This window comes from Rhyacophila brunnea, unplaced genomic scaffold (assembly GCF_057557595.1).
Source record: "Rhyacophila brunnea isolate RB1 unplaced genomic scaffold, BYU_Rbru_1.0 scaffold_3, whole genome shotgun sequence".
Classification (NCBI taxonomy): domain Eukaryota; kingdom Metazoa; phylum Arthropoda; class Insecta; order Trichoptera; family Rhyacophilidae; genus Rhyacophila; species Rhyacophila brunnea.
Genome location: NW_028232965.1, coordinates 56,948,361 through 56,965,631, shown reverse-complemented (window position 1 = coordinate 56,965,631; position 17,271 = coordinate 56,948,361). Strand labels below are relative to the sequence as shown.

General features: G+C 35.0%; 1 protein-coding gene across 1 annotated transcript in view; it reads left to right on the top strand.

Annotated features, from left to right (window-relative positions):
* Positions 1–17,271, top strand: part of LOC147068597 (uncharacterized) — a 103,859-nt gene that overhangs the window by 60,926 nt on the left and 25,662 nt on the right. The window contains exons 4-11 of the mRNA XM_085952076.1: positions 6,070–6,239; positions 9,755–9,837; positions 10,078–10,200; positions 10,822–10,931; positions 11,434–11,531; positions 13,355–13,606; positions 13,687–13,808; positions 14,907–15,029. Of these exons, the coding sequence (XP_085808202.1) occupies positions 6,070–6,239; positions 9,755–9,837; positions 10,078–10,200; positions 10,822–10,931; positions 11,434–11,531; positions 13,355–13,606; positions 13,687–13,808; positions 14,907–15,029 (1,081 nt within the window). The remainder of the gene's footprint in view (positions 1–6,069; positions 6,240–9,754; positions 9,838–10,077; positions 10,201–10,821; positions 10,932–11,433; positions 11,532–13,354; positions 13,607–13,686; positions 13,809–14,906; positions 15,030–17,271) is intronic.

Sequence of the window (17,271 nt, the reverse complement as noted above, 5' to 3'; positions counted from 1 at the left end):
ACCCAATATGTAGTATTAAATTCTGACACCGGAACCTTGACTTTTGCGACCGCTCCTCTTAGGAATAATAACGTCAGCCCTGGTTGTTATTAATAATCTATCTGTACTAATAAAAAAATTAAGTATCTGTCTGTGATTTCGAAATATTACCCTTTGAACAGGGTTTTGACTATTTATCACGTTTACAATAATATGTGATATGTAATCATATTTTTTTTCTTTTGAATTTAAAAATTTTCTTTTGTATCTTTGGTTCATTATTATTTACCTTCGAAAAAAACTACTTGACCTACTATGTAATGGAATAGTGCGCCTATATCCAATCGTTGTCGATCGTGCGGCTTGATCGTAGCAAATAATGAAATCGAATCACGACCACGTAAAGGGGCCAGATAGCAGTGGTGGAGTTGTGACGTGAGGTGTTGATACAGGGGCTAGCGTTTCTAGATCCAGTCGTTGCCTATCTCATTGATTACAAAACAACAACAAAAAGACAATTGAAATCACTATATTTTTTCATCTTTATCTTTATAGTAATATAATATGTCTACTTGTATATCCGCGTTTCGCACCGAGCAATTCGCGGGCTATCGCTAGTACAAAATAATAATTTACGTCTACCGAACCACGTCTGTATTAAACTTTGGATACCCCGAACCTTGAGTATCGCGACCGCTCCTCTGAAATAATGGATAATTTAAGTTTTAGTCGGACTATTTATCATCAAGTTGAATTCTGTATATCAGTTTGACTTTTTGATGATTAATGAAGTTTTTCTTAGAATATTGTTTTATTCAACGATAATCTCATTGTTAATCGTATACAAAATCTACATAAGTGCGATACGGTGTATATAGAATGTATGTTGATTACCTTATCGTGTCATTGTTGTTATTTTACAATGTTATTGTGCAGATATAACATGCAATTTGCATTAGGCCATTGAATTAAGCAGGGTGAAAGTGGTGTTCGGCTTCGATCGATATTTGGCGGGAATTTTCCAGCGGGCTTCGGCATTTTCCGGAGTTTCCCGCGTGCGCCGCATCTGGGGCGCATCTGTGAACGCGACCTCTTTGACCTTCCCCATTGACGAACGGAAACTATGTCAGGACACGTCACGGCGCAACGCTCGGACGCCATCCACAATAATATTATAATAATTATGCGTTTTGATATTTATCAGATAAATAATAAATGCCATTATTAATTATTACAATCGTGGTAAATAAACTAAATATACGTCGAGATCAATCAGATACATAATCAATAGTGCGCACTTTAATTAGTTCACCATATCTACATTACGTAAATATGAGAAATTACAAAATTAGAAACTGTAAAATAATACTCTTAAATTTTACATGTACACATTGAAATTAGTGATTACAATAATAGACAGATCGCCGGTGGACAATCATGTGCAAATATTACCAAAACTCATTATTGTACTTATACCTACGTCTTGATCAAAAATATTAACTTTTTAGCATTTATTTTATTGAATGTATACCTATATTATGGCAAATACGTTGCAATTAATCACTCCAACATCCAATAGAAAGTTTTACCGCATATATTTTACGATATAGGTACTAAGTTAGTATAGTACGCGTGTAGACAAACGAATAATTTGGAAACAACAATCTATAACCACGGATATCTCAGTAAACGAAATAAGGCTTTCTTTTAAAGATCTTAAAGAAAATCTTCTCGTTTAGGGGTGTAGCCTTAGCTTAATTATTTAAATAAGGAATTAAATGAACCTCTGGGACCACTAATTTTTATACAATATCTGATAACAATGAGAAATAATATTTTAATAACTATTTTTTATAGAGAAACCGCAAACTGGAAGAAGATTCAATATATTTGCTTTATTCATAATTTTAGAAAGAAGGCGTTTCAATATTTTGTATGGCTTAAAAATATATTATGTGATCATTAAATTTAATGTTGATTCACATGTTGAAAAAACATAAAACAGCATAATACACAAATATTTTTCTAAACAGTTTAGCGATTGTTCAATTAGTAACACACCCCAGATTCTTAATTTGCGACCTTTATATGGTACAAGGTACAATTACCCTTAACAGATCCGTTTCACGAAGATTACTAAATCATGAATTATTAATGTTTTGGACCACGAATCAAATGATTCAACAACATAACTCCGCCATCAGGATCAGATCTTTCGATTCGATCTTTCCTCCAGAACTGTCTTCAGCATAAAATACCCTACATGCAAGATTGGCAATGAATTTATTAATTCCGTTTTTATCTCATACCAGGCAGGTGTTTTAAGTTATATTAACACTTATACTAACACAAGTGTGTTTTCCTTTTAATATCGTGTGAGATTTTTTTGGTACCCAATAATTTGAATGAGAATTTTGGCGCCGGGACTTTGAGAAAATGCATGAAATCCGATCTGGCATTTGTACAGAAAACTATTAGGTAGGTACCTACGCGACATAGAGGAAGACGCTGGTGCACTGATATATAGAGAAACAGCGCATGGCACACTTGGAAATGTGCCAATTATCTCACAGACATTGTTGAATATTGGAGTTTTTACCACATATTACCGTCATGCAAACACCGGTTGTTGAATACTACAAACATATTTTTCAATTTAAAATTTTACTAATAGGTACCCTATTTGCATATAATATTATGTATTATGATATAATTTTGTTTGTATAATATAACTTTAGACACGTTTGCTCTGAAGTACAGACATATAATATAATAGACTATGAAAAGGCGTTTGATTCCATCTAAAAAATCTCAATTATAGACGCTTTAGCAACCAAGGAATTTCCAGACGCTACATAAACATATTGAACAGTATATGCAGTGATGCCACAGCATGCGTGAAACTCCACAAACGGTCGTGTAAATTCCCCATTAACAAATGTGTCCGGCAAGGTGATACCATTTCACCTAAACTATTCACTGCTACTCTTGAGGACTTATTTAGGAAACTTGATTGGGAGGAAAAAGGTGTTCCAATTAATGGACAGCACCTCAGTCACCTGCGCTTTGCAGATGATATTGTTATACTCTCACAAGACCCGAAAGACCTCCAAGGTAGAATGCAAGAACTCGCGGATGTCAGTCAAACGGTCGGTCTAGAGATAAATGTCTCAAAGACAAAAGTGATGAGGAACTGTTTTTCGGACCCTGCGATTATCTGTATTTCTGGCACCCAACTCGAGCAAGTCAGCAGCTACGTCTATTTCGGACAGCAGGTGTCCATATACGGAAGCATGCACGATGAAATTGCTCGAAGAACAAAGCTGGGATGGAGTGCTTTCGGACGTCTGAATAGTATCTTCAAGAGTGACCTACCATTATGTCTTAAGCGTAGGGTGTTCAACCAATGTGTGCTACCCGTGCTCACGTATGGCTGCGAGACGTGGACCCTCAACACGAGAGATGTCCAAAGGCTAAGAGTCACACAGCGAGGCATGGAGAGGTGCATGTTGGGCATCACGCGAAAGGACCGTAAGAGAAACGAATGGGTTAGGAAGCAGACAAGAGTACGCGATGTAATAGACGTTGCCAAACAGCTGAAATGGAGATGGGCGGGGCACATTGCTCCCGAAAGGACGGCCGCTGGACAAATGCCGTCATCCAATGGTACCCAAGGGGTACGAAACGGCCACAGGGTCGCCCTAAAAGCCGCTGGATTGACGAACTGGTAAAGTTCGGCGGAAATACGTGGCAGCGAACGACACATGACCGAGAGAGTTGGAGAAAGCTTGGGGATGCCTTCATCCAGCAGTGGATTGACCCCGGCTGATGATGATGATATGTCTGTACTTCAGAGCAAACGTGTCTAAAGTTAGATTTTGCCGAAAATGATTTGTTCCTGAATTATTATTATCTCTCAGAGCGAATTTATATTTTGTGTCTACTTAACTTATTCATAATAGAAACACGAAATTCTATAAGTACTTTAATGGGATTAAATATAGTTTTCCCGAAAGTGTTCCCTTTTCACTTAAATTGACTTTTAGATGGTTCAGATTCAGAGATTATTACCAATGGCCCCCACAAAGGGGGGGTGACAGGTCTTTAGCCTGAGGGCCCTGGCTTAGGAGGGCCCCAGCGTGGTGGGTTACATGAGATAAACACGCACCACAAATATGCTCGAAAAGTCGGCTGCGGGGCGCTATTTTCCTTAAACATTTCAAACTATTTGGCTGTGTGATAGAATTTGATGTGATAGGTATGATGATTAATATAATTAAATAATAATTCACACGCAGAATTTTATTTCGTTATTGTTTTTAGCGTATTTTCTGACTAATAAAAATGGCTATTTATCAAATATGGCGAAGGGTCGCATGTTATTTGGCTACCACAAAAAGGGGTCGCTATCATGGCTTCTAATATGATGCCGAGTGTAATGAATAATAATACAAAAAATCGCTAAAGATACACGGAATGCTCTTAATTTTACCTTTTGGAACCATGTGGTTCCGTTTAATACCATTTAGGGAACACTATTGTAGAACATCACACTGCCCTTAACTTTAGCGAAAGGTGGGGGGGGCATCAAGTATACTGGCCTGGGGGCTCGTTTCAGGATGTGGGGACCATGTTATTACCTATGTACATACCTACAAACATATTTGAAGAATGGGATAGGGAAGCCACTGTCGAAAACTACCCAATCAAGACTCGTAACTGGACAAAATCTGACCTTCGAATGAAATTTTCAAAATGGCGTCCTATGGTAGTTCGTAGTTCCATTGTTGGCCATTCTACAGATAAGTTTGTAGGTATGTATGAAACAATGACTTAATGATAAAATTTAATAACCATATAGCTGACGTAACCACATGGAATGTAAGTCAGCTGGCAATCCACTTCAGAAGTAAATCACTAAAAGTATATTCAATAAATTTACAGTATTTCGATATTTCAGAACAAGTTATAAAGTAGAAAAAAATACAATAATATGTTATCAAACAATAATAGAATAGTCATAGTGAGAACAGTTGAGTTAAATGAGTTGTGTTTAGATAAATAGACCATATTTTAAGAAATTATAAACAATGTCCATCTAAATTCATTCAATCGCTTAAATCAATAGGTTAGGAGGCGGATGAGTGGTAGAATATTCGCTTCCGAAGCTATGGGTTCACGTTCACATTCAGTCCAGCGCTCGAAATGGAAAATTTCACGAACCGGAGCGCTTGATAATTTTACGAAAATATTAACACTGTTACTTATCTAATTCTATACATATATGTATTTAAAAAAAACGATCGTGTTAGATTTCTTTATAATGTGACATATCTCGCTCAGGCGGTCAAATTAATATTTACACGAGACGGAGCGATAATTTTGGGGATTGTATGAACCGGAACGGCGCTCCGGTGCGTTTCGGTCCATTTAGAGCCCTGACATTCACACATTTTTTAAATGTGTCTTTGAGTCCAAAGCATTCAAATATATTCATTTATATGAGTGAGCATTTCAAGTAAGAGCAATACATTCAGAACATGACATGAGAAATATAAAGCAAGGTACTGACATGTTGAGCGAATGATCAACAATAAGTTGAAAAACTGTTATAAAACCTTTTCGAGAAGTAGCCAAGATCCACACTGGATTGTAGAGCCAATGATGATGATGATAAGTTAGAATTTAGTAAATAATGCCACCTCCTTCGGTGGCTACCTTCCATAACAGTGGTGAAAGCGCCAGTAGGCATGTTTAAATTAGATGTTTAGTGGATTAAACAACAATAAAAATATCCATGTGGTGAGCATAGATGGGCAGTGAATAGATCTCTTTGAGCGTGCGACGAATGACACCATGTATACAACAATAACCATTATGGAATATTTTTGTTGTTTACATAGTGAATCAAAATCAAACGGGGATGTTATGTTGCAAATAGTAAATTCCTCACTTTAGGCTTCGATGCTATAATAAGGACAGAAGTAGCAGTAGGTGGTAAAAATAATTATATTAGTGTATCAGTGATTCTTAATTACAATCCATGCAGAAGATCAACACAATTAAAAAATATATTTTCTTTAATTCCAGGAAAAGTCAGCACATTGACTTGCCTGCGTTTGGAAAGTATGCCACCGGCATCTTCTACCTGGACAAGTCTCACCATCAAGAGATGGAAGAAAAGTTCCGACTCCTCACCGATAGCCTTAAACTTCAGATATTGTGCTGGAGAACAGTTCCTGTGAATAATTCCACAATCGGTAAGTCCGTCTTCAAACTCGTCACACGCACGGCTTATTATCATCACATTTTAATGTTTTTTTGTGCACTAATCAGCCATTTTGTATGTATATTTTGAAAATGGAATATAATTTTGTAATTACTTCAGTATTACTTTATTGTAGTATTGATCTTGGACTCTATATCCTACTAGAAAAATATTTCAATAAAATTTCATTTGGGTATGTACCATAGAAAAGGATAATAATTTTACAATGCATTCAAGGTTAATTGTGTGATAATTTGTGGTTATCTTGATATGTTTAACTCTCCGCAGTGAATGAGTTTTAAATTTATTACTGATATTGAAGACTGAATTTCAAAACAGTTTTTATTAACTTAGTAATACAACAGAAAATTTAATTGATTTAATTTTTTGTATTACATTCAAATGGTTTTTAGCGACCCGGGTTTCGACGGGTCAATACTCGTGCAGAGTGCCTGAAGATGCCGAAAGATGGAGAATTTAAATTCACATTCCCTCAAGTAGGCGCAATCGATAGTAGTAATTGATACAATAAAAATTATAGAAAAATCCTTTACATACTAGTGCGGTGTGCGGTGCCTTTTGCTGTGTTGGACATAATCTTAAAAATAATACATTGGTAGTAATTTATACCTACTACATTATTATCTACACAGCACTCGAAATGGAAAATTTTACGAACCAGAGCGCTCGATAATTTTACGAAAATATTTACATTAGGTATATAAATATATACATAAGTACATAGTTTTCTAATTTTATGTGTATTTTTAAAAAATAAGTGTTTTAGATTCTTTGTTATATGGCTTATCCACCTCAGACGGTCAAATTATTTTGTCCACAATAAAGCGATAATTTTGGGAATTTTATGAAATGAAATGGCGCTCCGGTGCGCTCCGGTCCATTTCGAGCCCTGCATCTACATAAGGTTTGTACCCAATCGAATATTGGAATGATGTGTAAGTTTTACAATTGAAATGTTTTTTTTCTTTCTTACCACCAATATGCACAACATTTCCAATTCATTGAGTATTTTTTAGGATGTTCTGCATCCACAGCATTTATGAACCGCACACCGCTGATATGTGAGTTGATATGTTAGCAGTCTCCCGGCAAGTGAAGCAAGTGTGTCCGAATCCCACTCGGTCCAAGGTGTTTTTCCTAAGATAAAATTTTTTCCAGATAGTTAACTTTCTAACACAAAATGATTTAAATATTACGAAGTTTGTTTGTATTTGGGATATTATCAAGTAGGTAATTGATGTCTACCGAATTGAGGTGATTCTGAATTCCACCATTTTCCCCCTTTAGTTTGTGCATGAAACAATTTCACCGCTTGCGTTTTTCTTTCCTCGTCACTGGTTTTGTTCATAAATTGTTGCCATATTTATTCCTAGCTAGAGGTTCTACTATTATTTGGACAATGGGAATTGTTATTTTTGGTGTTTCCAGCAAATGACTGTTTTGTGGCCTACCGCAAACTGTGAGACAATTAAATGTGATAACTTATTACATATATTGCAAATTAAATATTATATATTCTTTTAAAATAGTGTTAATATTGAATAACCGGGAAAAATAACAATGCCCAACTTCAGTATTTCAGATAATTTATGTAGATTAAAAACATAAATACCAAATAATATCCAACTTTGATTTTATCACTGAAATTTGTATTTGTAGATTTTAAATCACACAATCTGTCTATTTTGTCACTGTGTTCATTAGAAAATTCTATAATTTTATAGGATGACTGTGGCAGGTGATAAATATATACATAATAATTATGGTCATTCAAACGGTTAAATTGGGCCAAGTTACCTGATTCTATTTTTCATTTATTATATTATATATTATATTTCAGTAATAAAAACAAAGATTTTGGAGTTTGTGTATTGTACGAGGGTGGGTCAATAAGTCCTTAGAAAAGCCGACAGATGGCGCGACTAGTACTGTAAGCGGTTTGTTTTGCTGTTATGCTGCGAAGTTTCAATCAGATTGGTCGGGTTGTTGTGTGTTTCTCGTACATTTAAAAAAAAATTTGCTTGTGGAAAATGGAAAAATGGAAAATGGAGAAAATTGAGTTTAGAGCTGTTATTAAACATTTTAATATAAAAGGGTTAACAGCAAAGGAAATAAAAAATGAGTTGGATTTAGTTCACGGCATATCTGCTCCTTCACTTGCAACTATTTATAACTGGTTAAATGAATTTAAACGTGGTCGTACATCAACAAAGGATGAACCACGCTCAGGACGTCCTGTAGAGGTGACTACACCAGAAATGATCAATAAAATCCACGATATGGTGTTAAGTGACCGAAGATTAAAGTTGAGTGAGATAATTGAGGTTACAGGGATCTCAAAAGGTAGCGTCATTTCTATTTTACATGACAAATTGGGCATGAAAAATATTTCTGCAAGATGGGTGCCGCGTTTGCTCACAGTCGACAATAAACGCAATAGGGTGGTGGCCTCTAAAGCCCTGTTGTCGCTCATGCAACGCAATCCGGATGAATTTTTTCGTCGCTTTGTGACTGTAGATGAAACATGGATACACCACTATACTCCAGAGACGAAAGAACAGTCAAAGCAGTGGATTGCGAAGGCAAACCATGTCCAAAGAAGGCGAAAACCGTAAAATCAGCTGGTAAGGTTATGGCTACTGTATTTTGGGATGCACGTGAAATTATTTTCGTTGACTATTTGGAAAAAGGAAAAACAATAACAGGGGATTATTATGCATCTTTATTAGACCAGCTAAAAAACAAAATTGAAGAAAAACGGCCTCATTTAAACAGGAAAAAAATCCTCTTTCATCAGGACAATGCCCGTGTTCACACATGTTTACGATCAATGGCTAAAATTGAAGAATTGAAGTTCGAATTGGTCGACCACCCACCGTATTCGCCAGATTTAGCCCCCAGTGACTTTTTCCTTTTCCCAAACTTAAAAAAATGGCTAAGTGGACAACGTTTTTTTTCAAATGAAGAAGTCATCGATCGGACAAATGCTTATTTTGAGGACCTTCCGAAAACTTATTTTTCTGACGGTTTAAAAAAATTGAGAAACGTCTAACCAAGTGTATTGAGCTCCAAGGAGATTATGTTGAGAAATAAAAAAAAAATACAAAAATAAAAACTGTTTTAATGCCTTTTTCTAAGTAATTATTGACCCACCCTCGTATGTTGTAAGTTGTAAGTAATATCTAACCAAAATAAGTCCATGAATGCATCTGTGACATACAAAAGTAAACCAGGACAAAGTTACTGATGTTCGACAAACAGGTAAAAGAAAATATAGGAATCGAAGTCTTCATAAGAATAATACAACATAAATAATTTGCAATTCAATAAAAAGAATGGTTTTTGGTAGTTCATCACATTTTCCGATGCAATGTGTTCGCTATGTAATAAGAAATCGCTCTGCTGTCATAATTTCACTTAGGCTAAGCTGACCGTACGCAAGGTTTGTAAAAGTTATAAATAAGTTATTTTGGATAATATTTTCAGGTCAGGTGGCTCGAAACTCGGAGCCCTTTATGCGACAGGTGTTTATCACAGGGGACATGGAAGAAGAAGATCTGACAAGACAGGTAAGGGTCGCTCCCGAAACTATCACGTCTAGCCAAAAGTATCCGATGAGGTGGTAAGTCAAATGAAATAACAAACGATAGTGTTACCTATTCGTAGTCATCTTTTCAGCGATTGTTGGATTCGATGATCAGGAAGCCGCGCAGCTAGCCAATGATTTGTGTCTACATATTGTAATATGATGATTTGTCTTCGGTCAATGGACGTCGATACTAGAAGTGGTCGTTTGTGATCTGTTCCAGGTTTTCGTGCTGAGAAAGCGAGCCACTCATGAGATTACTATTCCCGGAGCTCGCTTCTACATTTGCAGCCTGTCACTCAAGACGGTTGTCTACAAAGGTCTGCTTACTTCTGATCAACTGTGGGTAAGAATTGAATCAATTTACTTATGTTTAATTTATTTGTTTTTTCACATTACATCCATCTTATCCAATAACATTGTAGCCATAACAAAGAAGAATATCCAGAAAATTTTAGTGCTATGTTGTTAATTGCTACTTACCTATCTTACAAAGCAATAATACCATTCCCCCATATTTTTTTACGATATTATAAGCAATAAAATTGTCAATGTGCTGTAAATCCATCTGAATGGTTTATTACTAAAAGCTTTTTGCAGTAAATTCGAATTGAAACCAATTTTGCTTTGAGTCAATACCAAAATAAGGGTGACATAAACCCACTAACCTTAAATATAATATCATCATGAAACCTAATTGAACTGTTATATCTCCAAATTTAATTTTATAAAAATATTGTATATAAGTTTAGTGCTGCCATGTGGTAATCTCCAAATTTAATTTTATAAAAATATTATATATAAGTTTAGTGCTGCCGTTTATAAAAATATTGTATATAAGTTTAGTGCTGCCATGTGGTAATCTCCAAATTTAATTTTATAAAAATATTATATATAAGTTTAGTGCTGCCGTTTGGTAATTGGTAATTGTAATTTGTTTATTAAATATTAATTTATTTGTCAACAGCTATACTTCAAAGATTTGAGTGAACCTTCTTACGACACATACCTGGCTTTGGTTCACACCCGATTTTCAACCAACACCTTCCCGAGTTGGGAGAGAGCTCATCCCCTTAGGTAAATTCAATACCGTCATATTATTTTTCTCTCTCCTATTTGAGACTATTGAGGTTTTATAACTGAAATATGTTTTTATTAGGCTGAGATCTTTCAAGATTATGTTTGAATACGTGTGATATATCAAAATAGTGACAGCAGAAGAAAAACAACTGATATGCCAAAACAAAAGAAAGCAAATTTCAAAAACAGAACTAAAGCGTTGTAGCCTTCAGAGCAGTGTTGCCAACTGTATAACCAAGTGTCATAGACAATACAATGATTTTTCACCAACAGAGACCATTACAATGATACATAATAATACAATGCCTCCGACCAAATTTTTTATTTTGATAATTGTGAAATCATTTTACTAAGTGACTAAAGGAAATACAAGCTGAGGTATACTAACCCTGTCAAATTTCAAACTATTAGCCTTCATGTTATTTATTTAACAACTTTCATGGAAATTTTCATGTATTCTAGTGCTTTTATGTAATTATTGTTTTGTTTTACGAATTAGGGTTCTCGCTCACAACGGAGAGATTAACACCCTGAGAGGAAATGTCAACTTGATGAAGGCTCGGGAAGGTGTCATGAAGAGTGAGCTCTTTGGAGATGGTGAGATATTTTTAGTTCACTCTATTATTATCTTTCACTATATTATTTATGCATTCTGTGAATAACTCATATCAGCTAAATGTCAGAAAAAGACAAGCAAAGCAGTCAGGATATATCAATATATTTCACACTGTTTTTTTATATACAATAATAACATTATAGCAGCAACATACTATTGGACTGCCTACTGTGGTATTCAGTAGACTGTCTGCTTTCAGAGCACGGTTACAATGAAGTGTTAGTCGTTACAGCTGTTTGACCATTTATTCTAAAAAAATCCATTGTTAATCTTTTGGCTGCCGTAAAAAAATGGCAGTAGGTAGAATGGTGTCAGATTCTTGTGACAGTGTAGGCGACTCAGTTTAGGTGTTGGTATCATTACTTTTAAAACGACACAATACTGTTCCAAAGGGATTTCATTGTGGCCACAATAGGCGGCCATAGACGGACAGTTTTCGTAGCAGTTTGAACATGGCACAGACAATAACTGTTCAATAACTGTACGTTAGTGGACACACCACAGATCAGTTTAACTACCCCATTTAAATCTGTCGAACTGTCAACAGACGTGCCCATATACGTACAGTTATTGTCTGTGGCAGATCAAGTGTCAAAAACTATGGAGGTTATGTTCGCCGAGATCATACACAGGGGTACCATGTGTTAAATTAGTTTTAAGTAGTGTATACTTGAACGAACGTTTGATATACGAATATTTTTACTTTGTTAGATTTATTATGATTACAATTTATTGTTTGTGTAAATATATGTCCAGATTCTTTTATTTTGAATAAATTATTCATAGTATACTAATTGTTGTTTTAATAAAATTTAATTAAGATAAAATACATACGTATTGTTTTATTTAAATCAGGGTTATATACATAAAATTTATGTAATATGTTTTATTCAATCACCAAAACAATTTACTTATTTCGTCTTTCCGTTATCATCGCCCTGTTATGGACATACATTGCACAAATTGCAAGTTGGCGTCTGTTTCCATGATACCTAGACATATTTTTTTGTTTAAGTAGTGGAAAATATTGTTTGCGGTACCTAGTTGACACTTCACAATATTCGTAATTATATTTGAGTAGCAAAAGAACTAATACGCAACAAAAATAATATACTTCTTATCGAACGAACTTAGAAGTATGACAGAACTGTCAAAATTTGCCGCCAAATCGCGCCAGCTACTCCTACTTTACGACATGGCTAGCTAACGTCACCCGAAAACTTTCGGTGAGTTGAAATTCCAACAGTTTTACAAAAACACGGGAGTGGGGGGTCGCTGGCAGTTTGAAAATGGCACACATCTGACAGGTCGAAAAGTGTCCGTCTATGGGCGCAGCAGATTATCTACCAAAGATAACTGTATGGCCGCCATTACGTATTAACTGGCATGTTCAACCTCTTACGAGAACTGTCCGTCTATGGCCGCCTAATGGCAGAAGAATCTATCCTTCCTCTACCTGTCACGTTGAATATAATTTGCAAAAAAATGATTGTTTTTATAATGACATTAAAAATCAATCATAATTAACTCACCAATTATTATTTTTTGTATGCGAAAAATAGTTTTTCTTGAAAAACAATGGATTTAGGATAGATTTGAATAATTGTCAGTAAGTATGTCATATTTTAAAATTTATCGATTAGACCAAATAATTAGGTACTAACAGGATATCTCGACTCTGGCAGTGATTAGGTCAAGAAAATCCCTCAAGAGGTGGCTGTGGACCATATTGGATTATTGGATTGTGATTGAACTTATTATGAATTGAAACATTAATTAATATATTTATTATTGACGGTTTCAGATCTGAAGAAACTTTACCCAGTGGTGGAACCCAACCTGTCGGATTCAGGCTCTGCCGATTGTGTGCTGGAATTTCTGGTGAGGGCTGGTGGCCGACCGTTGCCTGAAGCCGTCATGACCATGGTTCCAGAGGCATGGCAAAACGATAAAACTATGCCTTCAAGCAAGCGTGACTTCTACAACTGGGCTTCGTGCGCTATGGAACCTTGGGATGGACCAGCACTCATATCATTCACAGATGGACGTTATATTGGTAAGTGAAGACAATTTTCTAAATATTTTTCATTCCTTATCTATCATGCTCTTCTTATGAATATATGTTTGTATTCGCAGGAGCCATTCTGGACAGGAACGGCTTGCGGCCATCCAGATTTTACATCACAACCGACAACGTTTTGGTGATGGCTTCTGAAGTTGGAATCTATGATGTCGATCCGGCTAAAGTTATCCTGAAGGTATGCAATCAATGTTTTGAGACTATCCGAGAGTAGTACATTTACACATACAGTCGAACTTGGTTATTACAAGGAAGATGGGATCGACTGAATTTGCTTGTTAATCAGAGAATAGGTATTTTTAAATGAGCGGTCACATAACACAAAAAGTCGCAATTCAAACAAAAATACACAATTTAAATTTTTACCCGAAACAAGCATGGCATGGCATTCATAAACTACAAAGGAAGTTTTTTATTGTATTGAACGCTGGTAGGTACCTACTGACTACAACTTGGATTTTTTACATGAAATTTCAACCATATGCGTGGATACTTTTTCAATGATGTTGGCGAAAACACCAATTAGGTAGTTAGATACTTAACTAGTGGGATAAACATAATCCGATCCCGGTGGTATCGGTCTACGGTCGGATTTTATTGCTTAGGGTCGAAATTTTTTTTAAATGATCGACACATTAACAGTTTTAAGAAAAAATTTTACTATATTTTCGCTCGGTATATCCGATAAGTAGCTCATTATAAAAGTGAATAAATGTATGGAGAAAATCATACACTAAAATGTCAACGAATGTTTCCTCATAACATCCGAGATCTCGCTATGTCCGTGATCGTAATAACCGAGTTTGACTGTATATATGATAGACCTGCTGTATGACTTTAATATTTTCAAAGTTATGAAAAGCTTTTACGGTACTGTTCGGTTATCAGGAATACAGCGGAAAACACATTTTGAAAATACCGATATACTGGATTATTTGTTAGTTTGGGTTAGTTTAGGTTTGGTTAAGTTAACTTAACAAATAATCCAGTTTATCTGCTATTTTCAAAATGTGTTTTCCACTGTATTCCTGATAACCGAACAGTACCGCTTTTACAATGAGAATCTGTACATTGTTTAAAAGCATTAAAATACGTTTAATCAGCGCAACGTGCTGTATGTACAGATTTTTGTTGATTTTTAGTGATTCAGGCTAGGGTAATCTTTGTGTTCATGTAATAAATTGTGTCAAACCAAGCATCCATTAAATATTTCATTGCAATTCAATTGATCACATTAATATGAATATTATTAACGTGCGCATTCAATTTCTTACAGAGTCGGTTGAAACCTGGCCGGATGCTGCTCGTCGATACCGTGGAAAAGAAAATGATTCAAGATGTCGAGCTGAAACTGGACATCTCCGTGAGCAGACCGCATTCACAATGGCTCAAGGAACAGGTGAACATATTTTTTACACTTTCCCAAATACTATGGGTAGCCTGTAATATTTTCAATTGAAATAATATTTAAACCGCTCTAATTTGCATGGTAATAACTATTAAAATATTTTTTTTTGACATATTACTACACAATTATTTACGGAAGAATCTCAACGATTTTAATATTTTTTTACGTGGATACCAAAAATATTTATATGTTAATTAATTTCAACAAACGTAAATAAATAAGTTAAACCTTTGAGATTTTTTTCTTTTCAAGTAATTCTTTAATATTAAAACAAAATAACATTGTAATTATGTGACAAAATGTTATATATTATGTTATTTCAGCCAATAATTTGTGATGTTACATTTTTACAACATACAATAAATTGTCATATATATTTCATTATGATCTGTAATCACTAATAATATTTCACGATCAACATAATTTGTAATAAAAATTTCATTTCATTTCCATTATGATCATACTTTATTTTGTAAGTTCAAATAAACTGTAAGTACTTTATCAATATTCTTGTAAATTCACTCTTTTATTTAATTTAACTCAATTTTATTACAAAAAGTTTAAGCGGCTACTAAAATGAAACTTGTTATTTTTCTTTTTTCAAATTATGGCTCCCGACAAAATATATAGATGGTAAGTCAAGAAATCAGTGCTTCGGCTGTCACAAATATTCGTTTTTGTGTTTTGACTAAAATGTAAGGCAACCAAATTTCCATTAATGTTTTCTTTATTTATTTTTGATTATTAGATATTTCTGTTGAAATTATTCTTTAGTTGCTAACAAAATATTATTATTTGCTGAAAATATGTTAACCTGTATATATTTATGTAGTCGGCCATTTCCAATAGTTCTCCCGTATTGCTTATTATTTTTAATGTAGTGATTTCTTTACTTATTTGTATCATACGAGGGTGGGTCAATAAGTCCTTAGAAAAGCCAACAGGTGGCGCGACTAGTACTGTAAGCGGTTTGTTTTCATGCAGCGGCACTACCGATTCTGTATGCTGCGCAGTTTCAATCAGATTGGTCGGGTTGTTGTGTGTTTCTCGTACATTTAAAAAAAAAATTTGCTTGTGGAAAATGGAAAAATGGAAAATGGAGAAAATTGAGTTTAGAGCTGTTATTAAACATTTTAATATAAAAGGGTTAACAGTAAAGGAAATAAAAAATGAGTTGGATTTAGTTCACGGCATATCTGCTCCTTCACTTGCAACTATTTATAACTGGTTAAATGAATTTAAACGTGGTCGTACATCAACAAAGGATGAACCGCGCTCAGGACGTCCTGTAGAGGTGACTACACCAGAAATGATCAATAAAATCCACGATATGGTGTTAAGTGACCGAAGATTAAAGTTGAGTGAGATAATTGAGGTTACAGGGATCTCAAAAGGCAGCGTCATTTCTATTTTACATGACAAATTGGGCATGAAAAATATTTCTGCAAGATGGGTGCCGCGTTTGCTCACAGTCGACAATAAACGCAATAGGGTGGTGGCCTCTAAAGCCCTGTTGTCGCTCATGCAACGCAATCCGGATGAATTTTTTCATCGCTTTGTGACTGTAGATGAAACATGGATACACCACTATACTCCCGAGACGAAAGAACAGTCAAAGCAGTGGATTGCGAAGGCAAACCATGTCCAAAGAAGGCGAAAACCGTAAAATCAGCTGGTAAGGTTATGGCTACTGTATTTTGGGATGCACGTGAAATTATTTTCGTTGACTATTTGGAAAAAGGAAAAACAATAACAGGGGATTATTATGCATCTTTACTGGACCAGCTAAAAAACAAAATTGAAGAAAAACGGCCTCATTTAAACAGGAAAAAAATCCTCTTTCATCAGGACAATGCCCGTGTTCACACATGTTTACGATCAATGGCTAAAATTGAAGAATTGAAGTTCGAATTGGTCGACCACCCACCGTATTCGCCAGATTTAGCCCCCAGTGACTTTTTCCTTTTCCCAAACTTAAAAAAATGGCTAAGTGGACAACGTTTTTTTTCAAATGAAGAAGTCATCGATCGGACAAATGCTTATTTTGAGGACCTTCCGAAAATTTATTTTTCTGACGGTTTAAAAAAAATTGAGAAACGTCTAACCAAGTGTATTGAGCTCCAAGGAGATTATGTTGAGAAATAAAAAAAAAAATACAAAAATAAAAACTGTTTTAATGCTTTTTTCTAAGGAATTATTGACCCACCCTCGTATTATTATACTTCATTCTTAG